The following is a 15,458-nucleotide window of genomic DNA, read 5'->3' on the forward strand; positions in this document are numbered from 1 at the left end:
ATATTTAATATGAAACGTAGTGCAGTAAAAAGTACAATATTATGCTTTGAAATGTTGTGAAGTAAAGTTTTCTAAAGAAAAACACTGATAAAAGTACAGACATCTGAAAAGTACTTTTACAGCAGAGTAAAAATACTTCACTACTGTCCGCCTCTGCCAAACAATTGTTTGTTTCACTTGTATGGAGAGCTGTTGCTCTGAACCCACATCACATGGTCAGAGCAACAGCTCTCCATACAAGTGAAACAAACAATTGTTTGGCAGAGGCGGACAGTAGTGAAGTATTTTTACTCTGCTGTAAAAGTACTTTTCAGGTGTCTGTACTTTATCAGTGTTTTTCTTTAGAAAACTTTACTTCACAACATTTCAAAGCATAATATTGTACTTTTTACTGCACTACGTTTCATATTAAATATAATTTAATACTTAATTACATTAGAAATCTATTACTTTCAAAGATTTACTTGAGTACAAGAAAGTACTACATTTTTAATGTTCTTAAGTATTAAAGGTAAAACAAACAACAACTTTTATTTATGAAATGAAGTGCAGTAAAAAGTATGACATTATGGTTTGGAATGTAGTGAAATAAAGTTTTCCAAAGAAAGCACTCTTGAAAAACTGATAAACTACAGATACTTTTTAAATTTACTTGAGTTAAGTAAAAAATACTTCACTACTGTCTGCCTCTGTTAGGCTTCAAAAACAAAACAAATCCATCAGAGAGATAGCAGGAAACATTAGGACTGGCCAAATCAAAAGTTTGGCACATTCCGAGAAAAAAAAGAATGCACTGGTGAGCTCAGCAACATAAAAAAGGCCTGGACGTCCACAGAGGACAACAGTGGTGGATGATCAGATGAATCTGATCCTCTCCATGGTAAAGAAAGACCCTTTCATAACATCCAGCCAAGTGAAGAACACTCTCCAGGAGGTAAGTGTATCACTGTCAAAGTCTACAATCAAGAGAAGACTTCACGAGAACAAATACAGAGGGTTCACCACAAGGTGCAAACAAGGCCAGATTAGACTTGAACAGCTCATCATCTAAAAAAGTCAGACCATTTCTGGAAAAGCATTCTTTGGACGGCTGAAATTAAGATGCACCTGTACCAGAATGACGGGAAGAAAAAAGTATGGAGAAGGCTTGGAACAGCTCATGATCCAAAGCATACAACATCATCTGTGAAACATGGTGGAGCAGTGTGATGGCATGAGCATGCATGGCTTCCAGTAGCTCTGGGTTGCTGGTGTTTAGTGATGACGTGACAGAGGACAGAAGCAGTCAGAAGAATTCTGAAGTGTATAGGGATATACTGTCTGCCTAGATTCAGTCAAATGGAGCAAAGTTGATTGGACAGTACTTCATAATACAAGTAGACAATTACCCAAAACATACAGCAAAAGCAACCCAGGAGTTTTTAAAGCTAAAAAAAGGGGAATATTCTGCAATGGCCAAGTCAATCTCCTGATTTCAGGAGCATGAGCATGCATTTTACTTGCTGAAGACTAAACTAAAGGCAGAAAGACCCACAAATAAACAATAACTGAAGTCAGCTGCAGTAAAGGCCTGGTAAAGCATCACAAAGGAGGAAACCCAGTCTTTGGCGATGTCCATGAGTTCCAGACTTAAGGCAGTCATTGCAAAGGATTCTAAACAAAATATAAAAAAAATTACATTTTATTTATGATTATATTTATTTGTCCAATTACATTTGAGCCCCTGAAAATGGGGGGACTGTGTATTGAAATGTTTGTAATTCCTAAGCATTTTATGTTATATTTTTGTTCAATATCTTGAATTAAAGCTTAAAGTCTGCACTTCAATTTCATCATGATTGTTTCATTTTAATTCTGTTCTGGTGGCATACAGAGCCGAAATTATGAAAATCCAGTGGATCTAAAATATTAATAATTAATCATAATTAGTTATGGTTAATTATTCATATTTCCTGTTGTGAGCTAAATTCGCTACACAGTATATGTACCTAACTGTATGTTTTTGAATACAATGACAATTTTTGTTTTATTCTATAAACTACTGGCAACATTTCTTCTAAATTCCACATTGTAATTTAGAGCATTTATTCACAGAAAATTACAACTGGGGAAAATAAATAAATAAATAAAAGATGCTATGTTTTCAGACCTCAAATAATGCAAAGAAAACAACTTCATATTCATTTTTTAAACAACACAATACTAATGTTTTAACTTAGGAAGAGTTCAGAAATCAATATTTGGTTGAATAATGCTGATTTTTAATCACAGCTTTCATGCATCTGAGCATGCTCTCCATCAGTCTTTCACATTGCTGTTGGGTGACTATGCTGCTCCTGGCACAAAAATTCAAGCAGCTCAGCTTTGTTTGATGGCTTTTAACCATCTTCCTCTTCATCACATTACAGAGGTATTCAATGAGGTTCAGGTCTGGAGATTGGGCTGGCCATGACAGGGTCTTGATCTAGTGGTCCTCCATCCTCACCTTGATTGACCTGTGTGGCATGGAGCATTGTCCTGCTGGAAAAAAACAATCCTCTGAGTTGGGGAACATTGTCAGAGCAGAAGGAAGCAAGTTTTCTTTCAGGATGACCGTGTACATTGCTTGATTCATGCACCCTTCACAAAGCCAAATGTGCCTGACACCAGTCTTGCTGAAGCACCCCCAGATCATCACCAATCCTCCACCATATTGCATAGTGTCTGTGAGATACTGCGGTTTGTAGGCCTCTCCAGGTCTCCATCTAACTATTAGACGACCAGATGTGGGGCTGAAAAAAAGCTGAAAATTGTACTCATTAGAGAAGATGACCTTACTCTAGTCCTCTACGGTCCAATCCTTATGGTCTTTTGCAAACCTCAGCCTGGCTCTTCTTTGCTTCTCACTGATGAAGGGCTTTTCCTAGCTTTCCCTGCCTCTAGGAGCCTGTTTCAAACCATCCTCGCCGTGCACTTCACCCCAGCTGCCATTTGCCATTCTTTTTGTAGGTCACTCGATGTCATCCTACGGTTGTGGAGTGACATTTAAATGACTTGGCGGTCATCCTGGTCAATGGAGAGACATTTTTGCCCTTTGCCGGTCTGTAGCTTTGTTGTGCCCAATGTCTGCAGCTTGACCTTGTTCTTATGAACCGCAGTCTTTGAAATCTTTAAGGATGGAAGCAACCTGACTCTCACTGTATGCCTCTACAAGCAAAGCCAGAATTGAACCTTTCTTTTCCTCACTCCAAATAGTTATTATGTGATTCCAATTACTTTTGAGGAACTTCTAGCACTGATTTTGCCATCCATCTCATCCTATTGGATATAGCTTGCCCTAGTGATGACTACAGCAGTGGTTTTTATACTTTTCCTCGTAAATAAAATTTAGTTGAAGTGATCACCTAATCAGTACTTCATTAAGTAGAACAAGGTGTGCCTGTTTTGGAATTCAACAGACACTGGAATTGAATGGCTGCCATACATGTAGAGATGCTGATTTACAGTTTATTTTTCATCTGCTTACACACATTTTCAAAACTTTGCCTTTTTTTCAAAACTTTACACACAAATCCAAGAATTGCACACACAAAATGCCTTATATCACTTGCAAAATGAAGCACTGCATTCAAAATATCTCACCTCAAAAGCAAACATTTGTCTTGTGTTGCAAACACCTTTGCCATAATGTTATATTTTTGAATCTATCATATACACACAGTTATTCAAAACCTAAAGCTCTTCTTTCATGAGCTCCTATGCAGTGTTCGAACTATACCATGGACTTTGGGGGAGCCTTACTTGCACTACTTGCTTTATGCAAGCATATAGGATAGATCACTATACAGGATTTATCCTATTATACTTTATCGACACAAATTGATAGGTGAAACAACAAACAGCCACCCACAAATAGTCTATAAACAAAGCATCAGGCTGTCTTTGAGTTCACATGAACAACGGTTAACGTAAAGTTGCAATCTTAAGGTTTCCAGTTGATCTTTGCTGAATTTGGGTCGATGAAAAGAACCAGTTTTGAGTCAGAGGATCTTGATGAATGGAAAGGACAAGGCCGAAGCCTGGCACGAGCTTAGGGTTTCCGGGAGCGTTTTTCTCACATCCTCTGACATCAAACAAACCACCGTCACATGAAGTGCGGCCTTTAAAGCCTGCAAAGATTCACGCCTCTCAAGATGGGCTTGTCCAATGAGGAAGTCCGGAATCTCAAGTGGGAGTTCTGAGATACTGGGGCATTTTTATGGCCCTTTGTTTGAAAGCATGGTAATTTGCATATGAAACTTGTATAAAAATTATTAAAGACTCTTAGAACACTAATATGTTGCATAGGTGTAAACATACAATATACACTCTCAATTAGATCATCCGAATACGAATTCATAGATACTAAACATGATAGAGTTATATATATGTAAGCTGACAGGAGTGTGTTTCGATTATAAGCCTGCATAACAGTATACAATTTCAAAGACAAAATACACGATGACAATAATATACCCAATGACCTGAAGGATCATGTGTGTTCATTCAAAGAAAGGTTTTCCTATTAATTAATTAGCAAAGAAAAGTCCTTCCCTTGTGGATTTTCCCTATGGGCAAGGAAGCGATTTTCTTCACCTAAATTCCAGGAGGTCGTAAATGTATCGGGTGTCAGGGTTACCATGGAACCAGGGGCCTGTTCGGCTTCCTGGGGTGTTACATAGTATTTGTTAAATCTAGCTAACAAAATATTTATTGTGTGTTTGAGTGGTCCAGACGCTACAAATGACTTTATGTTTTCAGTTGCATTATTAAACTGTTTACTCATTCACTTTCGTTCTGTTCTGTGTGATTTCTGCTGCCAGCTCGTTTTTAAGAATAGGCCTACATAATGTTAAACAATACTTCACATTAAATCCTTAAAATAAACAACATTTCTGCAATCGTTTAACCTTTACTTGTCATGTAATGTCTACTTTGTTTGCCATGGGCCACAAAAGGCGTTTTCTTCGACGTGCTGTGACTGACAACAGAACTATAAAATACATCAAAAACGCAACACAATTATGAAATGAAACAATTTTATTTGTGCGCTGTAATCCAAAACTTCAGAATCCATATGACTGCGATGAACAGACCCAAATCTAGGGATGGGCGGATCGATCCTAAAGTATCGATATTTTCGATACTGGCATTGTATCAAAAGGATCGATTCTCAAATAGAAGTATCGATCCTATGGTTTTTTTTTAAACGAGAACATTTTAGAACAATTTAGAATATTTTAATAAGTAGTACAGCGTTTACTTAAAGGGGTCCTATTATGCTTTTTCACTTTTTTAATTTTGGACAGCTTCTACAACACAAGTGAGTACAGTGCCGGATTCTCAAAAGCTTTTGTTGAAAGATGCGTGAAAGGGCGTGGCAGTACTGAAACACCGTCTAAGCTGTTCGCCAATCACAACGTACTGGGACAGCTAACCAATCACAACACATTTTGTTTTTCGGAAGGCGGACCTTCATCAAACCCGGAACTAATCGAGCCGTTTGTGGCAGGCTGAGGAGAAAGGTATTGTAATAATGTAAATTATTTGAAAAATAATGCGTTTTTCGAACCACCAAGCATGAGAGCATGTTCTAGTACACCCCCAAAACAAAATCAAGACTTTGTAAAAGAGCATAATTGGACCCCTTTAAATAGGAATGGCAATATGAACTATATCTTCTTCCGCTGTATCTTCGCTTGTCAAGACGGCGTTCGCTCACTCTGTGAAAGCACACACAGCGCAGGTTTAAAAAGGGACTTGAGTGCATGGCTGTGGTCATGACTGAAAGAAAAAGAAGCATAATCTGGAGTTATTTCACTCCAGTTAACAATGATGAAGCTTCATGTGACATTTGTCAAAAAACAATTTCAAATATGAAGATATTACAGTATTTCATGGGGAGCAGAATATTAGACTGCATATGAGTATAAAGATTTAAACTGGACATTTTAGTTTAAACAGTAGGATATTTATTAAAGCATTTTATACTTTTTTTAGCCTATATTTATTTCTGTTACCTGGTATCTGGTGGATATTCTTAATGAAATTTATATATTATTTATATAAATTAAAACTTAACTTTAAATACCTGGGAGAGATTCACTATCATTTTAAATTATTAATGCCTGCAACACAGCTTTAAGAACATACAGTATATATACAGTAGTCAACATTTTAAGTGGATCAAAACCTTTCATCAAAGTTGTCCTAAACCGAAAACCAAAATGCGTTCTTGTCTTAGGACAACTTTAATTAACTTTTTTGATCCATTTAAAATTTTGACTACTGTATATATACATATATATATATATATATACTGTATATGTGTGTGTGTGTATTATATTTCATAGATGACTCTCAGAGAGCATGGGCAATTACAAGAAGCATAGGAGAGATGATTGTGAGGGACCTCCAGCTGATCTCAGTGGTAGAAGACAGAGGATTTATTGCATTTGTCAAGACTCTTGATCCACGTTGCCAAATCCCTAGCCGGAAAAAGCTGACGGAGGGTACAATAAACAACATGTATGAAGACTGTAAAGCTAAAGTAATGGCAACATTACAAAATGAAAACCACGTGATACTCACAACGGATATGTGGACCTCAAGGTCCACAGAGGCATATCTAACTGTGTCCTGTCATTTCAATAACAACTGGCAAATGCAGGAATTTGTGTTAGAAACCTGCCATTTCAGTGCACAGCATACAGCTGACAATATTAGTGCAGAGCTGAAAAGAATAGCTGAAGAATGGGGCATAACCCAAAAGGTGCTTGCAGTTGTCACAGACAATGGTGTGAATATGGTTTCTGCAGTGCATTAGGCTGGGTGGAATCATTATCCATGTTTTGCCCATACATTAAACTCAGTGGTCAAAGATGCAATAAAAGCATCTCCTGAGATCTTTCACCTGCTGGAAAAATGCAGAAGCATTGTATCCTTTTTCCACCACAGCACAAAATCCACAGAGAAGCTTAAACGGATCCAAAAGCAACTGAAGGTGACAGAACATAAACTGATTATTTCAGTTGAAACCAGGTGGAATTCAACTTTCTACATGTTGGAGAGGCTACATGAACAAATTGATTCAGTTACAACAGCCCTCCTTCTATTTGGGAAGAGTGACCTGTGCTTTAAAAATGAAGAGCGGTCTGTTATCCACCTGACCATTGAGGCCTTGAAACCTTTTTGAGGAGGCAACACGTGAAGTATCAGCAGAAAAACACATTTCTATCTCAAAGGTCATTCCGCCCATATCACTGCTTCTTAGAGCAACTGCTGCCAGTGAGCGTCAAGGTTGCTCATTTGCCACAGAACTGGCACAGCAATGTCAGCGCAGATTCCGTGGGGTTGAAACCATACATAGCCTCGCTGCCAGCACCTTTCTTGACATGAGGTTTAAGCACCTGGCATTTCGTGACAAAGATCATGTAGAAGCAGTGAAAAAGCAACTCCTATCTGAAATGCAGGATGTCCACTTGGCCACATCTGAGTTAGCTGCTGCACCAGAAGCTACCTCAACATCTGTCCTAAGGTCTGTGTCAGTACCTACAGCAAGCTGTTCCTCATCAGTGACTCCTCCAGTGGCCCCACGTACTGCATCAGCTACATCTAAAGGAGGCTGTAGCTCCCTGATTTACGAAATGTTGGACTCTTCAACTGATGATTCACAATGAGCTTTATTAAAGATCCGTCATTTGTAGTAATCTCCGTTTAAAAGCCATAAGACACCATGAATCACCGTAAGAGCTTTGTATAAAAAACAAAAAACAAAACATAATATAAATAAACCTTGAAACAAACATACATCAAATACAACAACGATTTAACATGCCTAACATCATACAAACAAATAACCATTACTACATAAAAGAAATCCAAACAGTACAGATAACAAAGTCAATATTTTACCTTAGTCTCCATCCAAACCAGGAGCTAAATCCTTGAAGTTCTCTTTAACCGTATACCTTTGAATGAATCAACCATGTGCGTCTTAGCTGCACTCCTTACTAGAACGCTTTTAAGCACACCGTAATATCCGCTTACATGGATGAATGTCAAAATAAAAGACTTCGTTACCACAAAACTTATAAACTAATAAAAACCCCAGAATCCAACAATTAAACATAATACACATTCAAAAATGGACAACGTAATAAATCACTTAAAGAATATCAAAAAATTGGAAAACTAAATAGTATAAAAGGAAACACCCAAATCCTTAACAGAGGCATATGGGAGGATTTTGACTTCCAGGTTCAGCACAACAGCAACAATCAATAAGCAGTGATTCTATAATTAAAATGTGTCGCTATGCTGAGGAGAAAGTAGTTCCCCGAAACCAAGGGCCATTAGTTTGGTGGAGAGATCATGAGCAAACCTTCCCAGCTCTCAGCAAACTAGCAAAAAAAATATCTTGGGATCACTGCATCATCTGTTCCTTTTGAGGGAATTTTCTCAAAGGCAGTCAAAGAGGAAACAGGCTAAAGGGGAAAAATGTCAACATTCTCTTGTTCCTTCACAAAAACCTATAAACCAGTTTTCATGGTTTACACAGGCTTGCTGTGTATATCAGTATGCACAAATGAAGATTGCAACTTAAATGTAAGATTCAACCTGAAGTTCAGCTGATTTGACATTTAAATAATTTGAAGTGTTTCTAGCCTCACAGACATCCCTGGTGCTTAAGAGGAGAATGTCAACATTCACTTGTTTCATCTCAAAAACCCATAAAGGGAAGAAATGTGGAAACATTGTGACAATTGTTGAAAAAGATTTGTGTGACGTGTTACGTTTTTGTTATGTACAGTGTTATTTAGCCTATGTTTATTTGATTAATAATGTTCAGTATTTTTTAAATAAATGTAAAAAAGAATCATGTCTATTGCAGTTTATTTAATATTAATAATGATGGCTATCAAAAAAACAATATAAAATCACTCATAAAAGTATTTCATTGGAGTATCGGTATCGATATTGTCTTGAAAATACTTGGCATCGGATCGGAAAGAAAATATTTGGTATCGCCCATCCCTACCCAAATCCAAGCCTTTATTCGGTGATCTTCATCTCCATCCCGAGCAGTGAGTCCAGTGACCGTAAGCACCAAAGCCTGACTGACTGACACACTCTTTACAAATTCAAATGTTGCCGCTTCAAACGACAGGTTTTACGGCAGAAAAATCGAATGCTCATTGGCTCTCGCCTGTGTCGTCACAGATTGTGACATGCCGGTGAGGTGTGTGTTTGAATGATGTCTGCGCGCCTTCGCGGAGTGGATAGGGAAAATAATCTGGATAATATTTGCTGCGATTAACAACTTAAATTCCACCAGAGAGGACTGCAGCTGCAACACAACGTCATTTGGATTACTTTTGGCACTGAGTTTGACATTTTTGTAATAAATTAATGATTGTAATTGCTTTTATCTGTCTGTCATGTTTTTCTTATACTGTACAGAAACAGTTATGTTTAGGTTTAGAGGTAGGAGTGGGATTAGCGACTATAAACATATTTTTAATGCTATATTGTTACTAAAATGGTTATTTTCCTGCATATTTGAGTTAATTGCGTTTTATCCTTTTATATTCGCTATAAAATGGGTAGGTTAAGGTTTGGAGGTAGGTTAAGGGGTCTAAAAATCTAAATCGCATATTGATAAAATTATTTAAAAATGCACATTCGCTATAAAATGGGTAGGTTAAGGTTTGGAGGTAGGCTAAGGGGTCTAAAAATCTAAATCACTTATTGATATAATGATAAAAATGCATTGATACGAATATCTTAGTGATATAAAAGATACGTAAATATTTTTCGCTTTTTAGCTAAAAATACGAAGCAATTTGTACATTTTAAACGTTGAAATAAGTCAAATTTTGTACGTTTTAGCATCAATAAAAACGTACAAAAATGTATGTTTTGTGCTTGTAAATGTTACGTATCAATACCTATGTATAAATATGAGACCAGGCTGGGTTGTGAATACAGTATTTCACAGTAAGAAACACAAGAAATACATCAACCATGGGTAGTTGTGTAGATGTGTATTTATCGGCCTATTCTAAAGCCTTGATTGGTTGGTGTGGCACTGTGAGGCACTGATCAATTAGTGTGCCATTTTGATTGGCTGTATTTGAAAAAGTTAATCAAGATACTTCCTGCTAGATTTTTGTGTGTTACATCGAGAATTGTGTGTTGTGTTTTGCAAAAAATGTTTTATGAAATTGAAAACTGAGTCAAAGGCTCATAATTAGTGTATGGTTTTGCAGATTTGGTGTATGGTTTTGATGTTTGAGTGTCAGGTGTCAGAAATTGTGTGACAAGTAAAGATTTTGTGTGCAAGCAGTTGAAAAATTTGGTGTGGTCTCTTAATTTTTTCCAGAGCTGTACACACACACACACACACACACATACATATATTATATTGCACCACACTTGCTTCCTTGATTGTTTATAAAATCTGAGAAATTTGGAGTAAAAAAATAAATGGCAATAAAATAACTATACATTTACGGTGATGGTTCATATAGGTTGACCCTTCTATCTCTATTTTTATATGTGTTTGCGTGTCTTCCAGGTGGCGGAGCAGCTGATGACTATAGCGTATGAGAGCGGGGTAAACCTTTTTGACACCGCAGAGGTGTATGCTTCTGGAAAGTGAGTATGACTCAGCATCAGCAAGATTACCCATAATTCACTTTACTCCATGAGTCATTATTAACATCTCTGTCTGTTATAGAGCTGAAGTCATACTGGGAAACATCATCAAAAAGAAGGGTTGGAGGTACAGTTGATTTGTATGTGTGTCAAGCACACCTGTGCAGCTGTAATACAAGATAAAGGAGGTACAAACAAAAAAAAAATGAGTGGAACTGGAGCTTTTAATCCCTTTGCAGTTGTTGTGTACCTGCTGGCTCTGGCATGGGTTACGTGTCATTACTCACACACACTTTTGATGAAGACTTTGATCACTATGATCTTGCTCAGTTTGTATCACTTAATCAATGCCACCAGACGAGTGCATCCTGGTGATGGCTGTTGCCATAGCAACAGATGAGACCCACTGTGATCACCATGACTTCTGGAATGACAGTGCTTTTGCTGACTATGAAAACTATGAAAAATTACTCATCTGATTTGTCACATGAAGTGAGATTTATTATTCACTGCGAGATTCACAGCAGTTTTTCACATTAGCTATGTAGTGAGGGAAAGAGTTAGAAATGAATAGTTGAAAACAGAGTACTTGTTAACCTGCTATTTTTTAATTGTATTGGAAACTATATGCAGTTTGTTTCCAGTCGTAACTATGATTTGAGGGGGCATCAATGTACAACATGCAACTTATGCTGACAATAATTCCCAAGTACATGAAGGCAGCAATAAGTTATCATCTGGGAAATAAAAAGTGTATTAACTCTTGACAATTCTATCAGTTAGTTAGGAAAAAGAAAATAAGTATTATCAAATATATAATAATTATATTATTTCCAGTTAATTCACCTCCTCTGCAAGTGCATTGAATAATGGGAAACATACTCTAAATTTGTTAACACTTAAAAAATCTTGCAAACGTATTGCCTCGGAAAGATCTTGTTAAGGTTACTTAGTATATTGAAGTTTTCATAAACTGGCTACTGGTTAAGTTTAAATATATTGAGCAACATTAACTAGATTCTTCTGTGGCAATAAGTTTGCAAGATTTTTTTAGTAATGGAAACATACTGAAATTTACAGTTAGTATACACTGCGGTTCAAAAGTTTTGGGTCAGTTTAAGATTTAATATTTTATTCAGCAACGATGCATTGAATTAATCACATGTTAAAGTAAAACAGTTTTAATGTTTTTTTAAATCCTTCAAATAAATGTTCTTTTGAATTGGCTATTGTTCAGAAAAGTACAGAATAAAATATATAATGTATTAATGTATCAAATATTAAGCAGCACAACTGTTTTCAACATTGATAAATAATAGAAAATGCAGCATTTCTTGAGAATTTCTTCAAATTTTAGCATAATTTTGAAGGACCACGTGATTCTGTTCCCTCTGCAGGGAACATACATGAATATCACATGACCCCCAATCAAAATTCAAGAGCTCGTCTATATGGATCTCTTCTGTAAATGTTTGATGGATATACATTAAAGGTGAAGTGACCCCTGAGATTCACAGTTTTAATGAACAGAGCAGAGACGGTACGCTGAGGGACTATTTTGCCCTCTCTTCTTCTTTCATCAGTTTACTTTCCTACTCAATCTTTTATATCTTCCCAGTTCATTCTTTCTATCTCTCTCTCCAATATTCTAATTCCTGTCCCATTCCCCATTTCCCCCATAACCCAGTTTCTCCCCGCCAGCTTTTTTTTTCATTCTCTTTCTTTTCATCATCTTTTTCACCAACTCATTCCATCTGTGGAGATGATGGTAAGTTCATGTGTTTTTACACCAGCTGCTCATTTGCTACACAGTGACAAATGGGTGTGAAACACAAAGCCATTGAATTCACTTATAATATGACATCTGGCCTAATATTTCTGTTCAATTTCACAGCCCAAGCTTTCTTGTTTAAAATCTTAATTATTTTGTAAGGCCAAAATTTAGAGGGCAGCTCTTCGAGAATGAAGGACACAGCAAGAGTTCACACCAGTGAAACCTCATTTACACCCATTTACAATGCAGATGAGAGTGACTCTGAGAGACCTGCAGATTACTGCCAAAACAGCAACAGGCGAAGGTTACACATGTATCATCACTGAGCAATAGCATCACTATCTCTGCAGTTCTGCCTCAACAGTCTGCTTCCTGTTTGATGAAGTCATGAGACCAATGAACAAGTGATTAACTGCCCAACATAGACAGAAGCCATTCGATATCTGTCTGGCTTTGTCTTTTTAAAATTTGACCTTTGCATATTTGCATAAAAATGTCATATTCATTACCGTTTGGGGTTGGTAATATATATATTTACATTAAAAATCAAACTACAATGTACTCAACTCCTCATATAATTTTTTTTGGCACAAATAAAGTAATAAAAACTGCAAACTGATATTGTTATAAAATTGCATGATGAACTGGGAAAAAAATGCATTGATAAAATGAAATCATTATCACAAATTTTCATGTCAGGGGTGTTACTGCTTCCTATTAAATTTAATTAGGGGTAACACCAAAACTGCGTTGCAGCATATGGTACATTAGCACTGTTTTTATTCTACAGACAAATTAAATTAATATAGCATGGAAGATTTAATGTAGGATTCTTGTTTAGTTTTTTAATGCATTTATTCGATCAAAAATACAGTAAAAACTTTGCTGAAATATTGTTAGAACTCTTTTCTATTTCAATATATTTTAAAATGCAATTTATTCTTGTACAGGTAATTCAGGATTCCCGCGGGTCCTTAAAAAGTCTTAAATGTAGTTGTATCAAATTTAAGGCCATAAAAAGTCTTCAATTGTAGAAGAAAGTGTTAAATTATGGTTTCAAGAGGTCTTAAATTTGGGGATGGAAAGACCAGAATTGCGATATAGCTTAATGTGACGATTAAACTTCAAAAGATGTCATTACATAAATATGAGAGCTGCACAGTCCGGTGCTGCGTTGCTTTGTGTACTGCCGTTCCCGGGGAAACAGTTATATTTCTGCCGTTCCTAAAGTGTCACCTGCTGGCAGAGATTGATTGTGCATTATCAATAAGCCTGTTGTTTTTGTTCAGACCAATATGAAAAACGACCCATATCTTGCAAACACTCTGCCAACACACATGGCTGTAAATGTGAACTGGTGGATCGTTAAGAAGATAATGTATTATAAAAATCTAAACAGTAAAATGTATTTATGTTATTTAATATAATAATTTATTAATAATAATTGTTTAAATTAATACTTTTGACTCATCCATGTTCTTAAAAATGGTTTAAAGGTTGAAATGTGAAATGTATCATTTTGTAAAGCTTTTTGTTTTTGTGAAAACTTGTATCCGAACTGTAAATCATGCTTTCTGCAGTCGTATTACAGTTTAATATGTTACTAGACATTGCTCTACCCTGCTCATATGGTATTAATTTTATTTGTGCAGGTCTTAAAAAAAAGTTCTTTAAAAGTCTTAAATTTGAGCTCAAAAATCCTGCAGAAACCCTGTAATTGCAAAGCTGAATTTTCAGCAGCCATTACTCCAGTTCTCAGTCTCATTGTGATCAATGTTGAAAAGAGTTGTGCTGCCTAATATTTTTGTGAAAACTAATTTCTTTTCAGAATTCCAAAAACTGTAGATTGACTACACACACACACAAAAAAACTGCTGTTTGATTATAACTGCACATGTTAATCAGCTTTTTCCTTGATTTAAATTGAATATGGAATATGTATGTGCAAATTCTAACGCACTTTTCCTTCTCTCCTCCTTTCGTTTTTGAAGGCGATCCAGTCTGGTTATTACCACAAAGCTCTACTGGGGTGGAAAGTGAGTCAACTGTCATTTTGCTCATTGTGGGTGTCACGTCATGTCATGTGTACCGTTTGGACCAATAAGACACACAATTATTTCTTATATTTAACAAAAAATCCCTAACACACCCTCACTCCACCAACAAGGCAACTATGAGGGTCTGTGGACCCTTCCCCCGAAATGCAACTAACACCTCAAAAAGGCAGAACAGACAAATCATCTGATAACACTAGTTTTATTGTTCAAAGGAATGCGGGCAGAGCAACTCTCAATCCATTCCCCCTTAGGAAAGACACAAAATGCCCATAAAAACGGACTCTTCTCTAATTAATTCATAGAAAAACCTTTCTGTGAATGTACACACATATCCTCAGGTCATTGTGTATACCATTACTTTTCTTATATATTGTCTTTTGTATTTTACAAATACAAATTGTGTTTTATGCATGTGTTATGATAGATTACTAGTCCATATAACCTCATCTATATGATGTTTGGTCTTTTTGAATTCTTCTTCTGATGATCTAAATTACACTTTGTATTATATGTTGATTCTCATGCAACATATTATTGTTCTAAGAATTTTTTGTAGTTTTTACATCAACACCCAATCGAATTACATACGCAAAATACCATGCTCTAAGACAAAGAGTCATAAACGTTCCCTCCAAAAGTGCAAGTCACCATTGGCTCTTTGACCCCCGAGAGGTGTGACCTCCACAGAACTTAAAAGGCCTCACTTCAGTGACCCGCTGCCTTTTTTTAGTCTGTTCACTCGTCTCTCATCACCTTCCCGTCTTCTGGTTGCTAAGTCTGCCGCACCTGGCAGACCTCGACACAGCTCAGTCTGTGTTTCTGTTAGATTCTGAGAAGATGAGGATGTGAGCTAGAACTCTTCTGGAACCCTTAAGTTTGTGCCAGGCTTCGGCCTTGTCTTTACATTCACCAACGATCCTAGGATCTCAGCTGATGTCTCTCTTAGCTCT

General features: G+C 36.6%; 1 protein-coding gene across 2 annotated transcripts in view; it reads left to right on the plus strand.

Annotated features, from left to right (window-relative positions):
* Positions 1 to 15,458, plus strand: part of kcnab1a (potassium voltage-gated channel subfamily A regulatory beta subunit 1a) — a 130,553-nt gene that overhangs the window by 90,008 nt on the left and 25,087 nt on the right. For both annotated transcript variants that reach the window (XM_016252075.1, XM_016252076.1), the window contains exons 4-6: positions 10,598 to 10,677; positions 10,760 to 10,804; positions 14,443 to 14,487. In XM_016252075.1, the coding sequence (XP_016107561.1) occupies positions 10,598 to 10,677; positions 10,760 to 10,804; positions 14,443 to 14,487 (170 nt within the window). The remainder of the gene's footprint in view (positions 1 to 10,597; positions 10,678 to 10,759; positions 10,805 to 14,442; positions 14,488 to 15,458) is intronic.

Source organism: Sinocyclocheilus grahami, unplaced genomic scaffold (assembly GCF_001515645.1).
Source record: "Sinocyclocheilus grahami isolate Dianchi unplaced genomic scaffold, SAMN03320097.WGS_v1.1 scaffold1086.1, whole genome shotgun sequence".
NCBI classification, from domain to species: Eukaryota; Metazoa; Chordata; class Actinopteri; order Cypriniformes; family Cyprinidae; genus Sinocyclocheilus; species Sinocyclocheilus grahami.